The 27223-nt window shown below is 48.6% G+C and overlaps 2 protein-coding genes across 6 annotated transcripts in view; one reads left to right on the forward strand and one right to left on the reverse strand.

Moving 5' to 3' along the window:
• The first annotated feature begins 108 nt into the window (after positions 1 to 108).
• On the forward strand, positions 109 to 23427 carry LOC118090751 (dnaJ homolog subfamily B member 2). 4 transcript variants are annotated; one of them, XM_035126861.3, is made up of 12 exons: positions 109 to 221; positions 1808 to 1875; positions 5228 to 5319; positions 7210 to 7319; positions 8565 to 8618; positions 12090 to 12206; positions 13461 to 13541; positions 13830 to 13935; positions 14991 to 15061; positions 16074 to 16310; positions 18114 to 18168; positions 22138 to 23427. In XM_035126861.3, the coding sequence occupies exons 3-11, from the start codon at positions 5255 to 5257 to the stop codon at positions 18140 to 18142; spliced, it is 870 nt and encodes a 289-aa protein (XP_034982752.1). In that variant the 5' UTR covers positions 109 to 221; positions 1808 to 1875; positions 5228 to 5254; the 3' UTR covers positions 18143 to 18168; positions 22138 to 23427. The 4 variants fall into 4 exon arrangements, with proteins under 4 accessions (XP_034982752.1, XP_088509095.1, XP_034982761.1 ...); XM_088652969.1 differs by lacking the exon at positions 18114 to 18168 and having other exon boundaries at positions 1810 to 1875; XM_035126870.3 differs by lacking the exon at positions 1808 to 1875.
• A 387-nt stretch (positions 23428 to 23814) lies between these two features.
• PTPRN (protein tyrosine phosphatase receptor type N) overlaps positions 23815 to 27223 on the reverse strand; it is a 34541-nt gene continuing 31132 nt past the window's right edge. For both annotated transcript variants that reach the window (XM_035126833.3, XM_088652906.1), the window contains exons 22-23: positions 26830 to 26903; positions 23815 to 25092 (exon numbers count right to left, since the gene is read on the reverse strand). In XM_035126833.3, coding sequence (XP_034982724.2) covers positions 25021 to 25092; positions 26830 to 26903 — 146 coding nt within the window. In that variant the 3' untranslated portion in view covers positions 23815 to 25020. The remainder of the gene's footprint in view (positions 25093 to 26829; positions 26904 to 27223) is intronic.

The raw sequence follows: 27223 nt of genomic DNA on the forward strand, positions 1-27223 counted from the left end.
AGGGTCCGACGTCACAATGGAGCCGCGCGTTCCATTGGCCGGCGCCGGCGCCAGTCCCCGGGGCCGAGCTGGGGCTTGCAGGCCGGGGCCCTCCTCCGCTCTTCCTTTGACAGCCGCAGCAGCAGGAGGCGAGAGAGGCGAAAAACTGGCGTCCCAAGCGAGCGGGGCTGCGGAACTGCGGAGCATGGTGCAGTCCGAACGGAGCCTCCTCCAGCGCTGAGGTACGATTGCTTGCTGGCTTGCCTGCTGCCCGCTTGTTTCTCGGAGCATCGGGTGCCATTGCAATAAAACAAAAGCGAGGCAGTCAGGCAGATGACGGCCAGGGGAGAGCGGCCGCATGAAGCGATCTGGAGATGCAGATCTTTTCTAGGATCCCCGAGATAGGAATGTGGAGCAGCTGGCAGATTCCCTGCTAGTGCTAGCTAGAGGCTGTCTGCAGACCCACCGACGAGGGTCTATCTCTAGCAGCTAGCAGCAGAAGTGTTTCGAAGTTGCGCTTGCTGTCAATACGATTTTAAAACCGCTTTACCTCTATAGGAGGGGTGGGAGGGTATTGTTTTTCCTATTTCGTGTCTTTGTACTGTAAACCGCACTTGTGATCATCGGGAGAAGGGCGGTATATAAATTCAACGAATAATAAATAAAAACAACAATTTCGGTCCTTTGCTATCGCCTTGTCGTACCCGCATCTAGCAGGACTGAAGGGTCAAAGGGTGGCATCACCCACCCCTGTTATCCCCGCTTTCAAGACACGCTCTTGTGTCGGGTGGGCGTTGCGCGCGCGTGTACATACGTTACGCGGGGAGAGCAGCTGAGTTTCGTTCCGCAGTAACTAACGCGCTGTCCAAAAATAGGGTTTAAGATCCGGGAGGCTGTGGGTAGTTTTAGGCATGCCTGTTTCTTCCCCACCCAAAATGCCATCAGAAAAAGAGGCGTTTGCAACCCGCCGGTGCTGCCCTGCGCGGAATGCGTGTTGGTTGTTTTCTCCTGCCGGCAGGAAAATGAGTGCTATGGGAAAAGGCGCTGTTAGAACAGTCGAGAAACTGAAACGCGATCGGTCTCTCTCACCGGCCGGATGTTGTGCTTGTTGTTGATCCGGTGGCGCACCGCAAAACAAAGGGGGAGGCGGGGGCCCAGAGCCAGCCCCGCGAGGGACAAATAAGCATTTTCGCCGGGAAACGGCAACAAAAGCACTCGCGCTTTCTAGGAGAGCTCTAGAGAAGGCCTGCCCCTGATTGCAGGCTGCTGCAAACCAAATTGTAGGATTCTACCAGCTGATTGAGATAAATGGAAAGGGGCGGTGGAAGCTCCTTAGGAGGACTTGTTGTTTTAAAAGATCAGCTTGATGGGATGAACAAGGCAGGGAGTTGGTGACGATTTTATTCAGATTTAATTTGATTCAAACACAAATGTGCACTAGGCAAGGCAGGAAAGAGAATATTACGTTCGGGCAACTTTTGAAGAAGTGAGCTGGTGCCATAAAAAGCCAAATGAAATGAAAGGTGTAGGAAGGTGCCCCCCCCTTTTTTCCTGAGGAAGGGAACTTGGTGAGGTTCTGAAGAGTGTCTCAAGTCAAATACTTTGGCCTGGAAACCCATCTCCCTGATCTCAGAGTCCTTAATATTACAGTACTTAGTATTGGTTTGCATATTTTAGGGTGGTGTTGGAAAGTCATTCTTGACAGAGGGTGACCTCAAATGGAATGTCTCTGCATAACTTGGGGGCGGGGCAGAAGGGAAATATTTTTAATGTGGAAATGGGGTTAGTGTAACAATGTTAAGGTGGAGTCTTTCTGCTTCTTTCCCAGAGGAGGAGAAAAGAAAACCACCCAATTGCAAAAGCCTTCTCTGCCTCTTCTGTTCCAGCAAAGTAGAGGTAAGGAAGGTACCCCTGTCAAAGAGTTTAGGCAGAACCCAACTCAGAGGTGAAGGGGCACCCTGTCATCTCCACACCAGCTTCCAATTTTGTTTATATTTTGGAGGACACGTTGACAGAAGAGTGGATGATCCACAAAGGAAATGGCAACAGGAAGTGGTGTATCATGAATCTGATAAATTGAAAACCCAAGACTGGAGAGCTCAAAGGAGTCAGTGCTGATGAGTATCAGCATTAAAAAACAACCCCACAGAGTGAACATCTTTGCATTGTAACTGCAAAGAGCATGGGGTTGCGATTTCATTTCTTATCATTCATATAGCCACTAGCCTGCAGGAGTTCTCCTTGTGAGTTAAATGCTCGAGCATCCTTTTGTATGATCCAAACAGGTAAGCAACGATCTGCAGGTCAGCAGGTAAAGCTGAGCTTCAGAACTGGGCTGCAACACTGTGAGACAGAAAACCCTTCTTGGTCGTTTTCCTGTCTTAGTGCTGTTGCAGTAGCTATTCTTGCTCCTCCTGCAGCCTCCTAATCTCTTTAAAACTTAATGGCCGCTAAACCGCTTAATGCATAAAGATACTTAATGAGGAAGGCAATGGGCCAGTAGCATCCTTTTGGGTGCACTGGGTCTGGGTCAGCTCAGGTGCTTGTTCAGTGTTGCCTTTGGGTAGGAGAGTTTCCCCATGGATCCCGGATTCATAGGCTCCATGGCAACGGATGGTTAGGGATGATAGATGTTGGGGGTTTCTGGAGGCTCACAGATTCCCCCCCCCACTTTGCTTGACAATCCAAAACCATGGTGCAAGCAACAGTGTGGGGTTGTGGATGCATCTCCACACTATGGGTCTTTTAGGTTGCAAAGCAGCTCTTTGCTGGCTGGAGGCAATTTCATCCCCAATCTGTGGTTGACATAACCCAAGCAGCTTCCTATATGGAGACAAGCAACATTTCTTGTGTTTTAAGCAGTACTCTTCATATATGAATCTGGCCTAAGGCTCCAACCAGCAGAGAGTTTAGAAGCATGGGCTGCTAAACCTGTCTGGGCTCCAGGAGGCATGGGCCAGGGTTGCTATGCACTTGTGGTTTTGTAGGAAGAGTTTTGGAAGTGGAACAAGCTCTCCTACCGGTAGATCCTGATGCAACCAAGCAGGGGCCATTCAGAAACCTTCTTTCGAGTACCACCCTATTCTATTTGCATGTCTGAATGGGTTTAGCAATAAGCATCCTAAGGTGATTCCTGTAAAACCAGATGTCTTTCCATCTATCCATCCTGGAAGAAGAGACTTTTCAATGAGAGGGAGTGTCATCCATCTAACTAATGTTTATGCAGAGTAGTTGTTTCAAAAGCAGCAGCACCAGGTCATGGCAATTATAGATCCAAGCTGGGAAATGTGTGGACCATGTTTGCTGAAGTCAGGCTTCCATAGTCAGAGAATAGGAGGCTCAGTGGTTGTTTTTTTTTAAAAAAAAAATTTTATTAAAGATTTCTTGAATTACAAAGGTGTGTGCAGTGTCTCTCATATTTTAACATGTATCATTTTTGCAAATCAGTTTCATTTGTTAAGACACTAAGAAGAAAGGGAAAACGAGGTAGATAGGGGGTGGGATTAGGTGACGATGTCTCTGTTTTGCTTAATATATGTAGGGCTTGATGTCAGCTTTTTTGTGTTGGTACTCCTTTATTTGCTTGTGTTCTTTTGATGGTGAGAGATTGGGGTTGGCCAAGGGTGTGGTTGTTCATTTGTTGGCTATGATGGTCTTTGTTTTCATGTGTGTGTGGGGTGGGTGGGTGTTTTGGGTCAGGTTAGCCATACTGATTTATATGCCGGCGGTAAATTTTTGTCATTATCTTGTTGGGCTGTGTGTGTGATAAAGGGGAACCATACCAGGGTGAAGGCATCCTCTTCTATTTGTCCCCGTGCCAGTTTCAGCTTGTTGGTTAGTTTTTCTAGTAAGGCTGTTTCCCATACTACTTGGTACCATTGGTCCATGCTTATTCCTGACTGGTCTCTCCAATGTCTGGTTATGATATTTCTGGTTGCTGAAAGTAGGTGGGTTATGAGGTCTTTGTGGTCTAAATGGGCATTATTATCTTGGAAGATGTTTAGTAGGGCCAATTCTGGGGTAATTTCTATTATTTGCAGCTTCAAAAACCTTAGGCTGGATTCCTGTTTGCATTTACCTGGAAGTAAGTCTCCTTAAACAATGGTACTTAGGTCTGAGTAGATATGCAAAGGTTTGCACTGTTATAACTGTAGCTGGAAGTGTGGCACAGTTAGAAGATTGGGACCAGGTCAAAAGGACAGTACACATAGGCTAGTTGCTTCTAGTTTCTCCAAACTAGATCAGATGTCACCAAAAGATTAGCAGCAGTTCACCAGCAGGGAAGGCCCTTTCATAAAAGATGACAGCACCCTCTGGGTGTGGAAATGCAGCTTGTATCTGAGCGTTGTATACATCCAAAGCATACACTTCATTCTCTATTAATGTAGATTGTCCTAAATAGAAATCTTTGCAATACACGTTTTGAGTGGGTGGAAGCTTAAGCACTCATTCAAAAAAATGGAGCTTCCCTGTCCAGAGAGAGGGGGGGAGAGAAGGCATTCTCACCCTCCCTGGATGTTCACATCTCTTTCTATGCACTTTTTAGATCCCTCTTCCTTCTCTTTAAATGACTGGACATTTATTTACAGTGCATATATAGCAAGCGCATATGTGGATCTTTCACGTCCCTTATTATTTTCCTTAGAATGTGCAAAAGCCACACCTATTGCTTTTTATCCATTTTTCTAGGCTTAGGTGTTTTGTTTGTTTGATAAGCACTGATTTCTTATGGTGTATATAGTCGAGGTGTGTGTAGGAGAAGAAAGTATGGCTATCGTGCCATTGGGAACATCATGGTTACACATAATCAAAATAACTGTGAATCAACTAATGTCCATCGTGTGTGAAGCAGCTTGGAAAGAAGGAAGACACTGTTGGGATGTGGCGTTTTCTGGCAGCTCACAAGAATCCCTTTTCCAGACATGCCTGACTTTGCCAGAGCAGCTGATGGCCAATCCTTGGTTGGCTACACCTGATGGATTCTGTTTTTCTCACATTAGAGTTGTGCACCCTTCCCTGCTGCACTTGTACCAGTTGTTTTAAGGGCTCAGGAACGGCAAAGATCTTGGTCTGGGTGTATCCATGAACCCTTTTGATGTGTTACTACATGACTCTTGACACAACCATTCCGTTGTAGATTCTGACCGGCGATAAAGGGTGGGTGGGAGGGCTATTATAATTCGGATGGTGTTAGCTTGGGTAATGCCCAGCAGAGGTGTGCTATACTAACTTTTCCTTCTTACTCTAGGTTTGCAGGGTAGCACATTTGGGCACCATGGTGGATTACTATGAAGTGCTGGGGGTGCCCCGTGGCGCCTCACCGGATGACATCAAAAAGGCGTAAGTTGCGTTCTCTCCATTTCTAACTAAGGCTACTGACTGCTGGAAGGTACCTTTTTCTAACCTAGTGCCTGGTGTGGTGGTTATGAGTGTGACTGTGAGATGTGGATGTGGTGGCACAGCGTACCCGGCCACAGTTTAGTGGAGGGCAGCCTGTTTAAGTTTATGGCAAGAATAGTGAGCACTCAGAACGCTGCGTTTCCCAGTGTTAGGGGGATACAGGGTGGCTTTGTGGCAGTAAGTTGTACTGCCAACTTTGCCTTGGACTCTGATTAGCCTTGGGCACTGCATTTTGCCAGTGCTTCGGGTCCTCCCCCCCTTTCTGCTTCCATCTTTTGGTTCCACTCGAGCTCCTAGTTTTCCTGTGGAGAACCTGGTAGCTACTAGTTTCAGGTCTAATGTACTGAGAATCTTTTCTAGCTCTTGGGGCTGTTGTGCAGGTAAAGGGACCCCTGAGCATTAGGTCCAGTCGTGACCGACTCTGGGGTTGCGGTGCTCATCTCGTGTTATTGGCTGAGGGAGCCGGCATACAGCTTCCAGGTCATGTGGCCAGCATGACAAAGCCGCTTCTGGCGAACCAGAGCACACTTATGCAGGTACTTAGTTGCCAAATACTGAAAATTCTTCTTTCCTGCGATTGAGGGATGATTTATATTATGTTTGTCTAATTTCCCTCTGCTGCCTAATTAACGTTCACAAACCTCTGTAAGAATACTATAGCAATAGCATATAAAAAGGAGGCTTTAGGTTGCCAAGAGAACAGATCAACATAAGTATTTAAATTCAGTTTCCAAACTACATTTTGTATATTTTCCGAAAACCAAAGCACATGCTGATTGGTTGTCATAACTGTTAAAGCATGTTGATGTGCTATTAAATAGTGCCTTGGAGATTGATCCAAAACCTTGTGCAGCTTGTGTGAAGATTCAGATTTGATTTGATTTTAAATGAGGAATCTACTAGAAGTAAAACTTTAAAAAAAACACAAGAACAGCCTTTTTCGTGCATTGTTTTTAACCCACCTTACAGGAAGATAATTGAATGGAGAGGGATGAGCTGTTTGTAGGGGTGCTTTTGTTTTTGGAATGAGCACAGGAAGGTCTGCACTCCAGAGGTGGAATAGAGGGAGAACGTGTCGACACTTAGTGCTGTGCCAGGAGATCTTTGTGGCACTGCAGTATAATGAAAGCTGTAGGGTCCAAGAGCCCTTTGGCCCAAAATTTCCCCTTAGGGGAACGCCTCCACTCTGCTCCTTGTGTTAGTGCAAGCTGGAGGTGCCCTAAGGTAGCAGCACACCTGTAACAGGAGAGAGGTATTGTAGAAACCCTTGTTCCTCAGCCTCCCATGAAGCAAGTTATCAGGTGAGCAAATCTCCAGGCTTGTTGCCTGCTCTTCCTGTGTGAAAGAGACTCCATGGATCCTGTTTTGGAAGTGCAGCAACCTACTTGCCTTTGAAAAGCCAAGGACCCGTAAATTGGCTTTCACCTTTAATTTTGTGGGTTTTGTGCTACTGCGGGAGTGAAGTGCCCCCTCGTGGAGGACAGATGGCAGAACAATGACTGATAACCACTCTTAGTTGAGCTGGAGCTTCATCTGCGGTGGCCATCAACTGCTATCAGCTCCTGTGGGAACAGAGAGGAGTCTAGATTCACCTGGAAGCAAATGAGGATCATTTAGACCCACGTGTTGAAGCTCTCTTCCCACAGAAGCAGAATGTCTACATAAGCAGAAAGGTGTGTGTGCAGGGTTGCTTCTAATTATAAGAGGATGAATGTAGGCCAGTATGTGACCAGTGTGAGGGGAGAGAGAAGTTGTCTGTGGCCTTGGTTTTTGTCAGGGCCTATAAAAAAATATACACCAAGCTATAATGGTTGTCTTGTTGTCAAACAGGTACAGGAAAAAAGCCTTGCAGTGGCATCCGGATAAAAACCCAGATAACAAGGAAAATGCGGAGCAGAAGTTCAAGGAGATAGCAGAAGCCTACGAAGTGCTATCGGACAGTAAGCATCGACTCTCTCCTCCCCCTTTCTTTCCCTCAGGCTGTTTTGGTTCATGTAGGGTCTTGGCCTTGGTTGAGGGCTGTTTCTGGAGACTGAGGAGATTTCCTATTCCTTGTAAGAGAAGGAAAAAGAGGAGGAGCGCAGAGTTTTATTCACAGGGTTAAGGTGCAGATGTGGGACCTGTGGCCATCAAGATATGGTTGGGCAACAGCTCCTGTAAGCCCAGACCTTTGGCCATACTGCCTGGGGTTGGTGGGAGGTTTCTGCCTCCCCCCAGCTGCCATTTTTATTTACCAAAATAAAACAAAGCAGAGAAGGGAGAATAAGAGGCACGTTTTTCAAGCAGAGGCAGAGCACTAGCAAGCTAAGGCATCTTAAAGTACCTTTAAATGAGTGGGTGGAGACTGCTTCGAAGGGTGCGTTGCAAGTCTCTTCATGTTCCTGTTTTCCTTGGAGGTTTTTAAGCCACCTGTCATGGATGCTTTAACTGAGATTCCTGCATTGCAGTGGATTCAGCTAGATGACCCTCGGTGTCCCTTCCAACACGATTCCTCTTTTAAACCTCCCACATTGTGTTTAAAGCTGAAGTGTGGAATGACTTCCCCAAAGCTCTGGGAAGAATTTTGACAGGTGTCAGCCCCACCCTCCTGTCAGACACGTGATGCCATCATTATGTCATGTGATTGGCTGGCCAGTTGTTCGGTCCACCTGTCAAATTGGGCCCTGTGGCAAAATCTCCAGTGTCTGGGCTCTGGAGCCAAGAAGGTTTCCCACCCCTGTAATAATGGAACTAGAAGCTGAGAGGTAAAGTCGAGAGCACCCACCTAAGCCTTGTGGGACAATTGGCCGTGGAAGATTGGGCTTCCTTTGAAATGAGAGCCTTTTAAGATAGACTAAATGGAAGGTGTGTTTCATTAACTGTTTTCTCTCTCAGCCCCTAGCTGTAATATGATCCCAATTTTGCTGGCTGACTTCTCACAGTTGTTGCAAGTTTTTTCTGAAATAATGCAATGTTTTCTGAGCACGCTATGCAAATTACTCCTAATTATTAACCCAGGTAGGACTAGCGTTGGGTAGACAAGGAAGGACTCAGTAGCATTCCCTGCCCCGCAGTCCGTGTGTGTGTGTGTGTGTGTGTGTGTGTGTGGCAACCGTGTCCCAACTAAGTCAATGGCAGACATGTCTGCTTGAGCCTCACCTCTTTTTGGGGGGCAACTATCTAACTCAGGTGTTTTCTGATTTCAGAGAGCAAGCGTGAAGTCTATGACAGATATGGCAAAGATGGGCTCATGGGTCAAGGTAAGGAGCTTGATCAGGATTTGGGTTATCCTGACAAATATCATCAAAAACCAGGATCGGTTTCAAAGCAGATTTCTGCATTGCCAAGAGGGCAAGAACAAAGACGGCAGCAGATAGCTTATGTGCAGCTCAGAAACACACAGGCCTTCTGCATTAGCTACTTTAGCTGTTGTCATAGCAGTGTGATTGAGCGACTTTCACAGGGAGAAATTTCCTGGGAGAAATTTGCAGAGTTGGGTAACTTTTTGGGGAGCAGAATACTACTGAGATCTTGGCTGCCTTGTCAGTTCCAAACCAAAGCAGCTGTGGCGCAGTTAGGCCTTTCATGGCCCAAACAGCCCTTTTTTTGCGATTCTTAAGTTTTGTTTTTCTGTTCTGTAAAATGGGTTTGTCCAGCTCTGTAGCCCTTTTGTGGCTTTTGACCCATGAATCAGTGCTTGATTAAACTACCGTATATACTTGAGTATAAGCCGACTTTTTCAGCACATTTTTAATACTGAAAAAGCCCCCCTTGGCTTATACTTGAGTGAGGGTCCCACCCAAGCGCATTTCCGACAGCGGCAAAGGCAGCGGAGGAGGAACGAGCAGCCTGAAAGCAGCCCTTTGGGGGGCTTCCGGTTCAGCGCCAGCGCCGATCGGCGGGGTTTCGTCTCGTCTCCGAGGCGACCCGTCTCTGCTAGGAGTGGGGAGGGCAGCGAGAGCGACGCTGCGCCCCTTAGAACCCCGGGAAGAGCGTCCCGGGGGCGAATTTTGTTCGGCAGAGCCCCAATCCGGACTCCCCAACTCTCCGGTAAGCTCTAATAAGAGCTCCGGAGCGAGGAGGGTAGAAGTCGTGGGGGCCATTTTGAACGACAACGTTACCCTAGCGGAGAGAAGCTTCAAGCCGAAGGCGGAGAGCGCTGGATTCTTTTGAAAAAATAATTAGGAAACAAGACTGTAAGTAATTTCAAAATTTGGATTACAAATTAATTTGGATTTGGGAGAGAGGAAAAAAAATGGAAGCCACCCCCCCCCACCGGCAATTTAAGAAACAGTAAATAGAAACCCGAAGCCGTAAACAGAAGATTTTAATTTAAAAGGTTCCCTCAAAGGCATCAAAGAGGATCTCCCCTAGATGCAGGGTAAAAGGGGAGAAAAACTGGGGACGTGAATACCCTGCAGAAAGAGGAAAAGATCCAGAAAGACCTTTCTTTTCCCCGGGAGCCGGCAGCCCAGACAACCCAGTGAGCTGATCGGGATTTATAAGTGGAATTTTATTTTTATTTCTATTTTTGGACTTTTTGGAATTTTTTGGTTTATATGCTTTTGAAATATGAGTTTGGACTTTACTTCTATGTATTAAGATTCGGAGAATGCAGCCAGCTTGTTAAAATGGAGTCGAGAAAATAAACTGTGACCATTTTCCACCCCATGTGACAAGTTTTGACCTTGACAGGATTGAACTATAATAAAAAAATTCCTTCAGTAGCACCTTAAAGACCAACTAAGTTTTTATTTTGGTATGAGCTTTCGTGTGCATGCACACTTCTTCAGGATTGAAGATTGTAACCAGGATTGAACTATGTCAACAAAAAGGTATTCGCCTGAGTTCCAGCGGACTGTTTTGACCATCATGTGGGAAGTAAGAATAGGACTATGTCAAGATGAGACACAACAGCAAGAGTTAAAGCAACAATTCCAGATGGTGATGGCGGAATATGAGTTCTTAGAGGATGAAGCTACTGAAACTGAGGAGGATGAGTGTGAGAATGATAGTGACAGAGATTTGGAGGATTTTGACAATGATGGGGACTGTGATTTGGAACGAAAAGATGAAGACGATGACTGTGATAATATAATACAAAATGAAGCTCACCATGAAAGAAAAGACGATTTTACTCTACAAAAAGTCATGTGGAGTGCCCTCCTTTTGAGGGGGGTACGATTGGATTTACTGGAACTCCAGAATGCCCACAGGGAAGAGGAAAAAAATAATCAGAGAAGAGAAGAAACTCAGGGGTGCTGTATGGAGGCCTGGATGGCAAAATACTGCAAAAAGGGGGTGGGGTGAAGGGAGAGCGGGGTTGTGATTGATAGGATGGATTATTAGGATTAAAACTGGACTGCTGACTATGGAACTTGCTGGATTGGAGGGTTGGAGCCGGAAATTGGGGATGAAAGGTTAGATTGGGAATAGTTATAGTTTAAAAGTGAATTGATTTTGGAAAAAGGTGAAAATATGGAGGCTTATAGAGGGGAAAAAAATTAGGCACGGGAAGAAAAATTGGAGTTTGATTTTTTAGTGATTTAGATATTCGGTGAAAATGATAATAGTCAAGTTTTAAAATAGTATGAGGTATAAAGGTAATTATATTATAGATTAAGAAACTGTTGAAGAGGATAAAAAAGGGACGAAAACCGGGGAAGGGGGGAGGTCGGGGAAGCCCATAAAATATGGTTTATTAATTATGAGTGGAAAAAAAGATTATTTTTGTTTTTTTCTTCTTTTACTTTTTTCTTCTTTTTTTGTCCTTTTTTCTTTTTTCTTTTTTTAATTCTTTTTGGTATGAGAATAGATGGTTGGATGGATGCCTTCCTGCGTACTGCCCTGATTTCCTGGAGCTCTCTGGTGGCAGGGGGGGGGCTTTGGGGCAGGGGAGGGGGAGGAGGACAGAAATCCAACCATAAAATGGACCATCTCTGACTGTTCACCTGCGTGGGATACTTCTGTGGCAGGGGAGGACCCATGGAGGGGGGTGGGAAGAAGGTGGAAAAGGTGTTCATGTATGTACCGTTTTTTTTTGTAATTTGTAAAATCAATAAAAATTATGTTTAAAAAAAATGAAAGCAGCCCTTTGGGGCTGCTCCTTCCTCCTCCGCCGGTTTGTGGTGTGGTGAACCAGCTTATACTCAAGTCAGTAAGTTTTCCCAGTTTTGGGGGGTAAATTTAGGTGCCTCGGCTTATATTCGGGTCGGCTTATACTCGAGTATATACGGGGTATTTCCAGGGGCTGCAGACATAACAAGGCATGGCTGGCTGGCAGGCTGCAGGTTTGCTGGGCCTTGGATGTAAATGATTTTAGTTATCCAGTACCCCTAAGCCAGAGGTTTTCAACCTTTCTGAGTCCACAGCTCCCTTGACCAACTAACGGAGGTCCTGCCCTTGCCCCAAAGAGAGGTGGCTTCTCACACTGTCCCACAGGGGCCTGGGAAGCACCCCCTGGCCAGCTCCAGAGGCACCATTTGTTTGGGGAGCTTTTAGCCAGGGTTGCTGCAACAAACAGCTGTGCAAGGCTTTGGGAGGCAGAGATGCAAGAGGGCATCAGAGGAGGGAGAGAAGAAAAGAGGGACAGAAAACAACATTGCCCGTGGCACCCCGGCCGTCATTCAAGGCGCTCCAGGGTGCCACGGCCTTAACCTTGGTAAACAGTAAGCCAGTGCCTTGGTGTGAGGAAAATAAAGGCTCACATTTGGTCTCTGCTTCCCCCACAGGTGGGCCCTCCGGGTCAAGACCACACCCAGGACCCGAATTCACCTTCACTTTCCGCAGCGCCCACGATGTCTTCCGGGATTTCTTTGGAGGACACGATCCGTTTGCTGACTTTTTTGGTGTGCACTGGGTTTGATCCCCATTTTTTTTTTTGCAAGGGGATTTTGTCTGAGTGGGGAGGGAAGACCCTATTGGCTGTCTCTGGACTTCAAAACTATGAGGACAGTCAGTGATATCCCAAAGACAACCAGTACCTGAGAGATGGAAGGAACTAGTAACAAAGAAGAATATCATTGCTATCTGGTTGTGTCAGGCCCAGAGTTCCTCTAGCTGGGTTTTCCTTTTACCATATAGGGCACTTCTGTGGAGAGTGCAGTAGGGTTTTGTCACTCATTCCCTGCTCCACCCTTCCCCAATCCTTCAGGAAATTCTATGACCTACATGCTACTGTTGTGGTTTGGGTTATGCCAGGTCTGTTGGTGTTTTCTTGTGTGAACTTGATGTTACTTTATTCTACTTGCATCTCATTCCTTTGTGAGGAAGCTCAGAGTGACTAAGCAGTGCAGTCTCCCATCCAGCATTCATGAGGCTGAGACCCGCTTAGCTTTGACTATGTAACCCTGTTGCCCTCCTGGCGTTTCTGGACTGCAATTCCCATAATTCTTCCCTCACCATTGGACATGGTGCCTGATGGGAGTTGGAGTCCCAACAGCACCTGGAGGACCCACAGCCTCAAAGCCACGCCAGAACATTCTCCAGAACTCCCTGTGCAGCTGAGGAGAGTAAAGGGAGAGGAGGGGGTCTTAGACAGTGAACAGTCCCTCCTTTTTGGATCATTTCCAGAAACCAGGTCCTTTCTGAGAAACCAGATCCCTTCTAGTTATACATGGGCCAAATGTTAAATAAATGAACCCCTGTGTTGCAGACTTCAAACCTGTTCCAAAAGATGCAACACGTAGACCGATGAGGAAAGGGCAAAATATATGTCTTTATAAACTGCAGTGAAGCAATAGTCAGCTGTACAATCTATGTAACTAAATTCATCCGGTGAGACAGTGATCCAGATAATCGCACTGTTTCTGAATATATAGAATGACATATTTATATCAAGGCCAATGACCAGCATGATCAAGAGTCTAAATAGTCCAAAACTAGCACTGGGTGGTTTCTTGCAGCTCAGGGAGGCTCTGACAAGGCAATAAAACTTTTGTGTGGAAGGAAGCAGCAGCAATGTGGTGCAAGGTACAGGAATCAGAACTGCGGGCAGGTAATAGTCCAGAAAACAAAGGGTATGGATCTGCATGCTTTTGAGTAGGAGTCTCTCTGCAGAGGAATGTAGTAGTTGGTGATCTCTTCTTTGGATCTCTTTCCAGACGATCCATTTGCAGACCTTCGACCTGGACCACGACACCATGGGGCAGGGCCGTTTTTCTCTCCCTTTGCAGCATCGCCAGGTAAGGAACAGCTGGAAGGATTTGCCTGCCCACCTGCTTCTCGCTGTGACCTCCAGTTCTCCACCCTGGTTCCAACTGCACTTGCTGTAGAGCTGACTTGCTTTGCACAGTGTGACCTGGTGGCCACTTTTGCAAGGCCACGTTCTTTCTCCTATTTGCCCCTCCTTGGAATCTCAAAGGAAAGTTTTCCTGTCTGGTATCTCTTTTCCTTTGCTGGTTCATCTCCCCTGGCCTTGGTGCCAGCTGCACCCTTCCTTGTCAGTTATTCTGGCGCACTATCTCTTTCAGACTTCTTCTCCGCCGGGCTTGGTCCTGCTATGAATGCAGGAATGGGATTCCGCTCTGTCTCCACCTCCACCAGATTCATCAATGGCAAGCGGATCACTACCAAGAGGTAAGCTTAGGAGGACGTTTTAATCCATTTGCCTACGGTCTTCTGGCCTTGTCACACAGATTTTGGACCCTCTTGGAGAACGACCAAGCCCATTCTTTCTGTTCTCCCTGGCCCTCCTCTCCTGCTCATTTCTGCTATCTCTGTGTATAAGACACAGAGTAAGCTATGGGGAGGATATCTAGAAGTTTTATATTGACTCAGTCCATCTAGGTGAAGGGAGGGGAAAACCACACAAGCTGTACCAGATTGGGGATGCATTCCTTATTTACACGTGTGTGTGTGTGAGAGAGAGAGAGGGAGGGAGGGAGGGAGCACTAGCTCTTTCTTGCTACTGGTCATCTTATCAGCAGTAAGTTGGGGAAATCCCATGGCCCCTGGGTTTTTCCGACCTTTTAGCAGCTTGTTCACATGTTGCTGTCCCAGAAAGTTAGAGGTTTACTTGCCTTGTAGCTTTGTAACTTTTATAAACTGCAGTCCCTCTGGTGATCATGTGTTTGCGGTGGATTGTACAAGGTAAACCCCCCCCCCCCCCGCGACCTACAGCCTAACTGAAATGGTTAAAGAGTGCAGGAGAAGTCAAATTTGTGAATTGAATCTGTCCTCTCTACACCCCAAACCTGTCCCTCAAATCTAGTGGAATGAGGCTGGCCTCATAAAAAATATGAAAGACATAATACATTAAAAAATGAGATTCTAAGTTGATGTTTTTGTGCAAAAACCCTCATCTGTGGAACAAAATAGATTTATTGGTCTCTCTTCTTCAAAAATAAATTTTAAGAGCAGCTTCAAATAAATTTTTGGTGTTTGTCTTTGAAAAATATAATGAAGGCGAGCAGGTGCATAATTACAGGTATGGTAGTAACTGTGGTTGCTATTATGGGATTAATCATGCACCAAAATGTAAGCAAAGGCTAAACAATAGACATGTTTGTAGACAGGCGACTTAATGTTTTCTCCAGTTCAACATTGCTGGCGGAAGGTTTTGCATGGTTTTATGTGTTCTTCACAGTGTCATTTCCCTTTTCTATCCCCTCCCCTCCCCCCTTGTTCTCCAGGATCATTGAAAATGGGCAGGAGAGGGTAGAAGTGGAAGAAAATGGGGAGCTGAAATCCATCCAAATTAATGGTGAGGGACTAAAAGGGGAGAGGTATCCCGAGTTTCTTTTCTCTGTAGTCAGCCGTGCACAGCTCTCTCCAGCTGAGAGCAGAAATGTGAGCTTCTCTGGACGCCTGCAGCCTTCTGTGTGATCTCAACCTGTCTCCCAGGAGACGGAGAAAGTAATAGACCCTCATCCCCATGGAGCGCCTCTGACATTTAATCTACAACTTGTGAAAAGCTTTGTGAAAAATGTGCCCCCCCCACCAAGCGGTAGGATGCGTGCATGCCAACTTCTGAGACATTTGGGGGTTGGAAGGGATCTCCCCAGCGCTCCTGGCCTCTTTCGGAAACAGGAAGGAGGGGGGATTTTCAGACTTGTGGTGGAACGGCTTAGAAAGGTAAAATAAGAGATGACTGTGATAATAGCATATGCCAGGCTGGTGGCTGAGGAACGGAAGAGAGCTGTGGGAGAGCTAGGAAAGTTTTCACCTGGGCTTTAAGACATCCATTACCCAACAAAGTGTGGTGCATATATTGGAGAAGGGAAGCTGCCTGGGTAGTCACCTTCAACTTTTTCAGACCCAGATCTTGCCTTTAATTTTAAAAATGCACCCAGGGACCAACTTCTTCTTCATTATTATTATTTTTCTAAGCATATATTTCCGCGCTGGTAGCATTGCTGTTGCAACCGTCTTTAAGTAAGCCAGGCTTCAAACCTTTACCCACCAGCTGAAGATCCTGGGGCAGGAGTCCTCAACCATTTCGGGTGGTTTTGGAAATATCAAAAACCGTTGTGGGCACCACAACAACTGGCAACACTCGGGCAAAATAGCTACATGCCCCCCACAAGTCAATTAAAAATATTGTTTGGAAATGGAGGTGTCTGAGGATGCTGTGGTGCCAACTGGCACCATGTTGGGGACCCCACATCTAGGGTGCTTGGCCTTTCTGGGCAAGGCCATAGCAATGGCGGGAGGGGGGGAAGCATGCTTGGTGTGCCTCCTTTGGACAATTGTCGGCTCAACCCCTTCCCTTTCAGGTGTTGCGGACGACTTGGCCCTCGGCCTGGAGCTGAGCCGGCGGGACCAGCAAGCTGTGCAAAGCCGCAAGCCAGCCCCTTCTTCGCCGGCGCCGCAGCACCCGCCCCCGAAGCGCCCGTCCCCCAGTTCGTCCCCCGTGATCTTGTACACCGACAGCGACGAGGACGACGAGGACCTGCAGCTGGCGATGGCCTACAGCCTGTCTGAAATGGAGGCCAAGGGCCAGCACAGAGCAGGTGCGAGAAGCCCCTCGAAAAAGCAGCCCCCTGGAAAAGCGCAGTTGCCACAGGGGAGCCACTCCACGGACAGCCAGGCGGACAGGCTGTCCAAGCCCCCCTCAGAGGCCATGGGAGGGAGCGGACGGGGAAAGGGCAGAGGCAAAGACTCCTCCCCTAAGAAGAAGAAAGATGCGCAGTGCAGCCTCCTCTGAGCCAGCCTGAGACTGGGCTTTCATTGGTTGGTGCGCTTGGGACCCTGGCCAATGGAGGAGCAGGGTGTTGTTCTGTCAGGACCAGCTGGCTGCCATGATGCGTCACTGGCAGAATCGCCCAAAGGCCCACCCAGTCAGAAGAGGAGGTGCTACCCCTGCTGCTGCTACTGCTGCTGAGTAAAGGGCAGGAGCAAATTCTGTTAGCTGTGTGTGTGTGTGTGTGTGTGTGTGTGTGTGTGTGTGTGTGTGTGTGTAATTTGGCATGGAGAGGCATTGTCCTAGGCTGCTCATGCACAGCAAAGCCCTGGTGCCTTCAGCAAGTTCAGGCTGCGCTGTCTGCCCTGCTGCTCTACTGCATGGCTTGGCTATATGTCCCTGTCGTTCTCCTGTACTGCATAGATCCTCGAGGGTGGGGGTGGGTGGGAGGGGGCTGTGCTCTTGGCTGCCACTGCTTGCCCTGGGCACTAAAGGAAGCGAATGCATTGCTTCCGCCCCAGGATTTTGTATCAGCAATTTGGGAGAGCTGATATATATATATATTTATTATTATTATTATTATTATTATTATTATTATTATTATTATTTATTACATCCCAAATAACAGAATGCCATGGCCTGTGTTAATGGCCGTCCTCTAAATTTGCCCTGGATCCGAGTGCCTTTTCTGCACTAACAACCCCTCCCGTCCCCTTTAATGGTACCAAATCCTGTGCCTTTATCCCCCGACCACGGCTACTGGGGGGAGGGAGTGGGCAACAAAACAGCCCCCATATGCGAAGGGCTAGTGAGAACTCAACCTGCGCTGAAGGCGGTGGCCGTCCTACAGTGGCTAGCAGCAGAGCAGTCTCTTGACGGACTGAGATCTCAGAGAAGGCACAGCTCTGAGAGAGGACTCTGCTCTCTTCTGCTTATTTGGCAGCGCTGCCCTAAGGCTTGAGCACCCAACTTCCTGTGCAGAGGAAGAGAGGGGAGGTACCCCAGGGGGGCAGGGAGGCCTGTACACGGACCAGGCTACATGAGTTGTGTCTGGTATGCATGACAATGTAGTTGAAAGGCACTTTTGGAACTTTGTGGGGACTGAGGAATGTGTGAGACGTAACACATGTAGGTACATAGGCATTTCTTATACCTCTGTGGAGAACCTGTGGCTCCTCCAGATGGTGCTGGAACGCAACTCCCAGTATCGCTGACTTTTGGCTGAGGTTGATGGGAGCAACATCTGGATGGCCGCAGAGGTTCCCCTTACCCTGCCCAGTAGTTTGCAAGTGCATGCCATCTTCCCCTGCAGCTTTTGCCTGCCCCTAAACCCTGTTTGCTGGCATCTTGCACCACTCCCTGCAGCTGTAACCTCCTCCTTTCCCCCTCCCCTGCTTCCCAGGGCCTGGTAGGCTTTGCACCCTCCTCTTTCTCTCCCTGATCCCTTTTGTGTCTAATGTACCCCCTCCCCGGTGGCAGGCCCTGGATAAGGCTTCGGTGGATGCTCGATGTAGGAATGTAACTTGTTGGTGCCCTTTCTCTCTCTCTCTCTGCTGTTGTTGCTGCTGCTGCCGCCGCCACTGCTTGTCTCCTCACCTGCCCATCCCTCCCTCCTGTGCTTCCCATGCCACAGACCCTGACGGACAGGCATACTCTGTCTGATGCCCCTCCATGCTGCCTCTCTGCAGGTAACCCTCAATGGTTCATTTTATCCACTTGGTTGAAATGGCAAAAGATCTTCAGGGTGGTTTGTTTGTTTTTTTAATAGCAGAGCTGAGAATATTTCCTACATAGCCTGGCATTTTGCCATACAAGGCTGCCTTTCTTTTAAAGTGAGTTTCTGGCTGTTGAGACGCAGTCACTTCCATGTGCTTTCCCTTCCTGTATTCTTTTCTGTCACCTGTTCCTGGATTCCGAAATATCCACAGGCTGGTTGGGTTTTTTTTTTGTAGGGGGTGTTAATTGGCTTGTAGAGCCAGGGGGGGCTAATGCATTTTTGAAAATGCTTAAATATTTGTTGATAGGAAAGTGCAGTTTAAGTATATCAACAGACCTTAGATTTGTTGGTTGCAGTGTTTTATTCTGGGTTTGGAGCAGAGTGCATGAACCTCAGGCCCCGTAGGCCGCTTCCTCCCAAACCATGCTCCTATCAATCTGCTGACATCAGCTGATGAGCAGGGGATGATGTTTCGTTTTGTGTTGGCTGCACATGTCGGTTCCCCACAATGTGTCGTTGTGCAGCCAAAGCAGCAGGATGCAACCCCCTCCCCCAATCAGCGGATGAGAGAGAGAGGATAAATCTTGTCCAGAATTCTTCAGTCCCGCTGGGTGCTGCTTTGCCAGTGTATTTCCTGAGGTGAACATGTTGGCAAAACAGACCACCCCCATGGGTCAACTTTGACAAGTGGGTGGAATCACCAGATGATTGACTGGTGGTCAAAGTTGGCCTGTGGGGTGTGAGGAGATAAAGACCTGGCTGATAGGGCCCACAGGGTTGTCCACTCCTAGTTTGGTGGTGCAGAATATGCACAGCCCTAGTGATTTTGATTGTGGGAATTGACCTGCCCCAAATCTCTCCTGCCTTTGTGTGCATATTCCACGCTACAAGATTCCTCATTAGTCCTTGCCCTGATATATCCCTGCACTGGGTACTGTTTGGGGGAGGGTGATAGATCCTCTCACAGCTGTATCAGCTAGGGGCATCCGAGAGTTTCTGATTCACATAATTCACTTGGCAAGGTGAGGACGTGGCTTCAGCGTGTGGCTGTGGCAAAGTGCGGCCTAGAAACTGCTTCAATTCATAAGCCTCAATTGCAGTGCTCTCCCCAATTCACCACATTGTTATAGAAGTACCACATGGTTCAGTTGGTAGAGCATGAGACTCTTAATCTCTCGGGGTCATGGGTTTGAGCCCCACGTTGGGCAAAAGAGTCCTGCATTGCAGGGGGTTGGAGTAGATGACCCTTGTGGTCCCTTTCTATTATTCCATGTGAAGGTCTCTAAGAGCTCCACTGGTTAATATAGAATTGGGTGTTGAACATTGCCCATATGTAAGGCCACCAAGAGAACACATTTAATCTGCTCTGAGCTCCTTTTGTAGGAAGGATTGCCTATAAATAACAAAAACAGGTGAGTTTGCCTCTCCTCTGTGTACAACCTGGGCTCCACTTCTCCATAAGCACAGCTTGAACCTAGTGCTCTTCAGCTTCGGAACCCAAGGTGACGTTGGACTACAACTCCCATCCTGATCATTGGGCTAAGCTGGCTGGGGATGATGGGAGTTGTAGTTCAACAACATCCAGGGGCCCAACGTTGAACAACACTGTGTCTAACCCACGTTCTCCCTGTGCCTGATTACCGTGTTTCTCCTATTTTAAGACACGTCTTATATTTATTTTACTCAAGAAAAATAAGCATATGGCTTATTTTCAAGGGATGTCTTAAAATACACTGGGGGAAGACTGGGGGAAGACTGGGGGAAGAAGGTGAAAGGCTGTAGCAGGTAAACAGGGCTGGTGAAGAAATCTCAGCCTTTTACCAGGGGACGCTGTGGATTTAAACCACTCCAAGAAGTGATCGGGTGGGTTTCCTCCCCGCCCTGCTTGAACAAACGTCTCCTCCCTGCTCCGTTGCCTCCCTGCTCCGTTGCCTCGCTTACCCGGGCTCTGGTGTCTGATTAAATGAGAAGGAAGTGTGGGAGTGAAGCTCTCCCTTTAAGAGGCAGCCTGCAAAGGCAATTTCAACAATTCGGCATTGCAGGCTGCCTCTTAAAGGGAGAGCTTCGCAGCCTTCACTCCCAAACTTCCTTCTCGTTTAATCAGACATCGGAGTGCAGGTGGGGGGGGCAGGGAGGAAAAGAGGATCGCTGAAAAGGGGAGGGGGAGTAAGAAAGAAGGACGGGGCGGGGGAGGTTCGCGGAGGTGAGAAAGCGAGCGAGGCAACAGAGCAGGGAGCGGAAATCACAACTTAACTCCTCTTTCCTGGGAGTAAGTTCCATTGAACTCAGTGGTGCTTACTTTGGAGTAGAGGATGTATAGGACTGCCTTGCACACAATGACTTTAAAACTTTCAGCATTGCAGGATGGCATTCCACAGCTCTCGCTCTTCCCCTCTTGTTCACATAGGCAGACTGGGGATGCCGCCGCCGCAGCCAAACACCCATTAAAATCGGAGAGGGAGGAGGGGGAACCTTGAGAATCTGGGACCTTTCTCCCACCCCCTGACCAGCAAGGGAGGGCTTGTTTTCTTCTCTCTCTCTCTCCTCTCTCTCTCTCTCTCTCTCTCACACACACACACACACACTCACTCATTCTTTCTGCCGTCCGCCTCTCCAAACCAACTCTTCAACCCAGAAATCAAGGGGACGGAGGAAGCCAGCGAGATCCTCAGACTCGCTGCTGCTGGCTCCTGGAGGCAGCCTGCCGGGTCGGCGCCCAGCAACGCCACGCAGAGCTCCCCAAGCCTCCTGGAGCCAGCAGCAACAACAGGGCAGGAGGCTTGGGGCGCTTTGCGCAGCGCTGCTGAGCACCGACCCGGCAGGCCGCCTCCTCCTCCTGCCGCGGCCGTCGTGCTTGGTCCCGCTGGCTGGCTGGGGCACTTGGCGGTCTTGCTCCGCACAGCTCATGGGTATGGCTTATTTTTGGGGTATGGCTTATATTTCTTCAACTCAGGAAAATCCTGCCATGGCTTATTTTGTAGGGATGACTTAAAATATGAGAAACACGGTAGATCCTCTCATAGACGAAAGCAGCAGCCTCTCACTCAGGAGTGGCTCACCTGTGGCCCTCCAGGTGTTGCTGAATCGCAACGCCACATCACCCCTGACCATCCTGGGTGAGGCTGATGAGAGGTGGAGTCCAGCAAGTTTTAGAGGGTCACAACTTAGTCACCCACCCTCAACCTCTTGCTCCAGAAAAGTTTCTTGGATTTGAGTGTTGCATATGACTGCAGTATCCACAGGAATGATCATTCTCTAAAGCTGTAGGTTGTTTTACATTAAAAAAAACAACTTCCAACCATACATTTTGAGGAACTAAAATCAGGTCTTAAAAAAGAATTCCACTCATTCCAAATATTTCATGGGAGGTACATGTGCACCTGCCGCACCCCCAAGTTCCCTCAATTTTGAACATTGGAAAAAATGTATTCCCTCGTTTCCCCCCTCCCCAGGTCTTCATACCTCTGGTTCCCTTTTCCATTCCTTATGAGCAGTTTGCAACCAAGTCTTTGCAGGATGAATATTTTCATGTAATGTTTAATCCTTTAACTGGCAGGGGACAGTGGATGGGTGGGAAGGTGATGGTTCTGCAGAGCAACCTGCTACAGTTCCTTATTTTGCATGCTCGGATGCACCCTTTCCTCCCCTGGTTTGTTAAAGGGCAGTGGCTCTTTCTTGACCTTGTAGTTAATCCTGAGTCCACAGCAGCTGTGCCTTGATGCTAGAGCCCCTCACCAGCCCCTCCACCCCACTCCTTCTCAGTACTGCAAGTCATATTCCCGCATGGCAAAGCCCAACCTGGGGGTGGGATGGGGTGATGATGATGTAGTGCACAGCCCAGGCTCTGCTTGCTGTCACAACACTTTTCACTGCTGTCTGATTCACTCGGTGTCTGTTTTTCTCCCTCCCTCCTGTCCTGTCTCCTTGCTTGTTTCCCCAGGTGTGTTCTGAGTCTGGAAGAGCCATGGGAGAATTGCCTCTCTAGCACTCCGTGCTCCCAGAAGGCTACTCAAGCCTGGACTTCGCTTTCTGTTCCTTCCCTGAGCCCTGCCTGGGGGAACGATTGATGGGCAGGCTCCGAGTGTGTGACTTCCTTCCCGCTAGTGCTCTCTCTGCTGCGTGTCATATAGCACTCAGTAGACTCAGTAGTTCAAAAGGGTAGGGCGAGGCACAGCCCATCCTTTTTTAAAAAACAACAACCATGTACTTGTAGCTATGCTGCTGCTCCTGAGTTAACAGCACCTATTGGTGGGGTTGGGCGGAGGTATCACCAAGCCCCCCCCCCTGCCTGTAGCTCCCTTTTCACCGGTGCCCTGTTTCCTTGCAAGAAAGGACCGTGGCTAAAGGAGTGCAATGGACTTTTTTTCGCTGGACCATTTTATGAGCAAGTTATGAAGGAGACGGTGGTGCTGTGTGAACTGTGGTGGGTACAGGAAGTGATAAGCCTTTCCGACGCAGGTTGGCCTTCTGGTCCTCTTTAGCTCCTGCAAGGACTATTTGGGTCACAGCACAACAACACTCTTCCTGTTTATAGTGTTGACTGACTGAGTGGGTGTGGGTAGGTGTGGAGGTGTTGGGACAGAAACCGTGGGAGAAGGGCTTCTGGTTTTAGCAGCAGAGAAGCTCCCTCTTTCTGTGCATAGAAGACTTTGTGCTCGACAGCAGCTGTGGGCAACTTTTGACCCTCCAGATATTGCTGGATCACAGTTCTCCTCAGCCCTGGCCACTGGCCCTGATGGGAACTACTGTAGTTCAGCAGCACCTAGAGAGCCAAAGATCCCCCCTCACCTCCACAGCAGCATTTCTCAGCCTGGTAGTCCATCAAAATATGGGGAGCAATGGGGGTTGGACTCCCAGCAGCCACCTGCAGACCCAATGGGTGAGGGAGGCTGCTCTAGGGCCAAAGGGCTATAAACCAAATTTTCCCTCAGAGCGGCAGGGGTGTCACTTTTCCAGACCAGGCCTTGCAGAGAGAGTAGGCGTGTAGTATAGGCCTCTCATGCCAGGAAGGAGAGGGCAGGGGCTGTCTCTCTCCCTTTCTCTCTCCCCTCTCTTTCCCTCCGATCCCTTGGAGGAAATCCTCTCCCAGAATGGAACAAGGCTGGAGGTAACAGAAGTCCTGCTCAGTGTATCTCCTGACTCGGGAGTGAGATTGATCTGTTTTGTAATTCAAAGCACTGGCCTGGTATATAGAGTGGAAAACATTGTCAATAAATTTATTTGCAATGAATGCTGTGTCAGAATGTCATCACTGCTATCAAGTACTTCAACTCCGTTACAAATACTGACATGTGCCAACTAGGAAAGGAAATAAATGGGTTCCCTAGGGGTGGGGCTGTTGTCTGCCTTGACTCAAGCCAATCCCCCGATCCCCTTGTGCATGCAATGCAAATGCTCTACCCTGGACTTAACGCCTCCCGTGTTCAGGGTGAGCAGCTGAAGGCAAGCAGTCACCTTTGTATTCCCACCCTTTCAAGGAAGCGGCTCAGGGCAGTGAATGGGTTGTGTGCCTGGCATGCGTTGGGACACTTGGCCGCAGCTTTTGCAGCCCACAACATGAAGAGCGCTGCCCCAGCCCCACCCGTTCTGGATGATACACAACATGAGTAGGCTGGGCTGCAGCTGCACAAACGCGACACAAAAACTTTATTCACATCAAATACAAAATTAGATTCTCTAGAAATGTCTCTTGGTGTACGTAACATCACAGAGAGAAAATGGAGAGGGCAACACAGTGGGGAGGAGCAGGCTTGAGTCTATCTCTCCCAGAGGGGCACCCCGTCCCCCCCTTTTTTTTGAAAAGGAGGGAAATGCTGCTAGGATGTAAGTAACGGGGAGTAGGCATAGGGCAGGCATGGCCAAACTTGGCCCCCAGTTGGGACTACAATTCCCATCATCACTGTTCCTGTTAGCTAGGGATGATGGGAGTTGTAATCCCAAAACAGCTGGAGGGCCAAGTTTGGCCATGCCTGACATAGGGTAAAGGAGTGATTAGGGTAGAAGCCTTGTTACGCTTTCCCCACTCTCACCTGTCATGGACCTAGGGACTCTTTGGGGGCTGCTCCAAACTGAGGGTGAGGAGATGATTGGAGGAGGAAGAGATGGAAGGGGCATGAGGACCACATGGTTCAATTAGATAGACTTCCCTAGCAGTGCCTTGTCGTGGATATTATCCCTGATTATGGCACAGGGACAAAGCAGCATTCTTTATAGTATAGCTGAGGAGCTCGCATGCACCCACAAAGTCTACACCTCTCACCTTTGTAGAAGCAGGCACATCTACAGTGGCTGGGCACACGTAGGAGGCTCCTTGGAAAACTTGCCTTGAAAGGTGTCTTAACTCCATGTCTGAGCGCAGAGCCCCTTGTATTGCTCTGCGGCACACCCAGCAATGTTTATTAGGGCACAGGCTAACCTCCAAAGTGTGTCAAAGTACCCACTTGCCATTAACTAAGGGCTGCGTCCAGAGCAAGGACAGTCAACCTCCAGAAGTTGCTAGACTACAAACTGGCTATTTGCAATGCTAGCTAGGGCTCCTGGGAGTTGTAGTTGTCCGGCAGCATGTGGAGGGCACAACACTGGCAACCCCTGTTCCAAGAGAACATGGGCAGGGTAGCACCCAACAGTAAGAGGAGGGTTAGGGGCAGATGGGTGGGGCAGGCAGGTGAGGGGCCACCACCCGTAGCTTAAATTCAGTCATGGTCGATAACATGGAAATAGACTTTGTGAAGGAAGAACATCCCAGGCAAGGACACGGCACAGCAGAGGCAAAAGGGATCGAGTTGGGGGGGAGTCACAAAGCTGGGGTACGCCGAGTGGGGCATCACTGTGGCAGGGCCTTCAGGATGGCGTTCACCTCCTCCGCCACGGCTGTCAGTGCAAACTCAAACTGGTCCTGGGGATACATAAAATCAGTCTGGGTGTTGGCATCCCCCGCATCGTGTTCTTAATCCCCCTCCCCTCAAAATCAGAAAAAAAGGCAGCAAGGATGGGGAACCTGTGGACTCCAACTCCCATCAGCCTCTGCCAGTCCTGGATGCTGGGAGTTGGAGTCCAGCAACATCTTCTCAACAGAAGCAGGTGGGGAATGTCTGGCACTGCGGCTGGCGCTGCACTCCCATCAGTCCTAGCCAGCATGGTCAATGGGCAGGGATTTGGGAAGTTGCAGATTTGCAACATCAGAGGGACCTCACTTTCCTACCACTGCAGGTGTAAAGAGCTTTAGGGACAGGGAATTGGGGTGTGTGTGTGTGTGTGTGTACCTGGCCCTGCTTCACAGAAGGGGCTTTTGCCTGTTCTTGTTTTGACAATGCTTCTTGTTTGCCCAGATGGAGAATAAAGAGGTAGAGGGTGTTTGTGGGTGTGCATTTGCACGCGTGCATGTAGAAGCTATCCTACTGTACAAAGGTAGACTTGAGCATCCTCACTCTGCCCACTTTTGTAAGCTTGGCCAGGAAGGAACACGGCATCGGCCTGCTCTGGATAGGATTTGAGAACCCAAAAGTCCTTAGTTTCTTCCTTCTTCTTTTTTTAAACTTCAGTCCTCCTCATTCCAAACCTAGGCACTTATCTACTGGGTAAAAAAACCCTGACCTTTAGTATGCTACCAAGTACCATGTCTGACTCCACCCCCCCCAAAAAAATAGGCAGGGACAGAGAATACAGTGGTTGCTTTACTTACCGGTAGGCCTCATCTGCACTACACATACAAAGCCACAACAGACCACTTTAAACCACCACAACCTCCCCCACAGAATCCTGGGATCTGTAGCTTGTTAAGAGTGCTGAGAGCTGTAAAGAAGAAAGACCCCTTATTCCCCTCAAAGAGCTATAATTCTCAAAGTGGTTGAACATTCGATCCCTCTTCAAAGGGGACTCTGAGAATTTCAGCTCTGTGAGGGGAATAGTGGTCTCCCAACAATTCTTAGCACCCTTAACAAACTAGAGCTCCCAGGGATCTTTGGGGGTTCGTGGCTGCTTGATGTGATACCGCTTTAAATGCATAGTGCAGAGGGGGCCTACACTTCCCTTCCATCCTGTCAATGCCAGAAGGTCCCAATGCATTCTTATTCCATGCCCTCCAGGAACCAAGTTATGGCACCAGCAGCCACCCAAAGCAGGTGTTTCAGGTTTTACCCACAAGTAGGGACCCAGGTGGCGCTGTGGTTAAACCACTGAGCCTAGGGCTTGCTGATCAGAAGGTCGGCGGTTCGAATCCCTGTGACGGGGTGAGCTCCCGTTGCTTGGTCCCAGCTCCTGCCAACCTAGCAGTTCGAAAGCACGTCAAAATGCAAGTAGATAAATAGGAACCGCTACAGCGGGAAGGTAAACGGTGTTTCCATGTGCTGCTCTGGTTTGCCAGAAGCAGCTTTGTCATGCTGGCCACATGACCTGGAAGCTATACGCCGGCTCCCTCGGCCAATAATGCGAGATGAGCGTGCAACCCCAGAGTCGGTCACGACTGGACCTAATGGTCAGGGGCCCCTTTACCTTTACCTTAGTGGGCAGCTATAGCTCAGGTGATGCATGCCAGATGTTGGCCTACAACTCCCATCATCCCTGACCATTGATGCTGCTGCTTGGGGCTGCAGAGCATTACATTGGCTACCTGAAAGCAAGCATCCAAACATACCTTTGTCTGCACCATGCCAGGTCGCTGATCTCGCACGTGCTCCAGGGTGGCTGCGATGTCGATCTCCTTCACACCTAACAGGCAGGAGGAGAGGCAAAGTCAGAATTTAGTGAAGGGGTAAGAAACAGTGAAGAGGGAAACTCCATACACCCATGAACAAAGTGGTGGCTGTGGAATCTGAAGATAATCAGGGGTAAATGCAGAAGAGACAGGAGGAGATGGTGGGTTGGAGGCCTTCAAAGAGCAGGGGCCTGTCTTTGTGCAGTAGTTTGTGCACCTGGCTATGGTTTTCCCAGTAGTGATGTATGGAAGTGAGAGCTGGACCATAAAGAAGGCTGATCGCCGAAGAATTGATGCTTTTGAATTATGGTGCTGGAGGAGACTCTTGAGAGTC

This window comes from Zootoca vivipara, chromosome 1 (genome assembly GCF_965207765.1).
Source record: "Zootoca vivipara chromosome 1, rZooViv2.hap1.1, whole genome shotgun sequence".
In the NCBI taxonomy this organism is placed as follows: domain Eukaryota; kingdom Metazoa; phylum Chordata; class Lepidosauria; order Squamata; family Lacertidae; genus Zootoca; species Zootoca vivipara.

Coding starts and splice junctions, on each gene's coding strand:
- LOC118090751 (XM_035126861.3), top strand. CDS start 5,255: ATGGTGGATTACTATGAAGTGCTGGGGGTGCCCCGTGGCGCCTCACCG. Junction 12,207..13,460: donor TCCGTTTGCTGACTTTTTTG/GTGTGCACTGGG, acceptor ATCTCTTTCCAG/ACGATCCATTTGCAGACCTT. Junction 15,062..16,073: donor GAAATCCATCCAAATTAATG/GTGAGGGACTAA, acceptor CTTCCCTTTCAG/GTGTTGCGGACGACTTGGCC.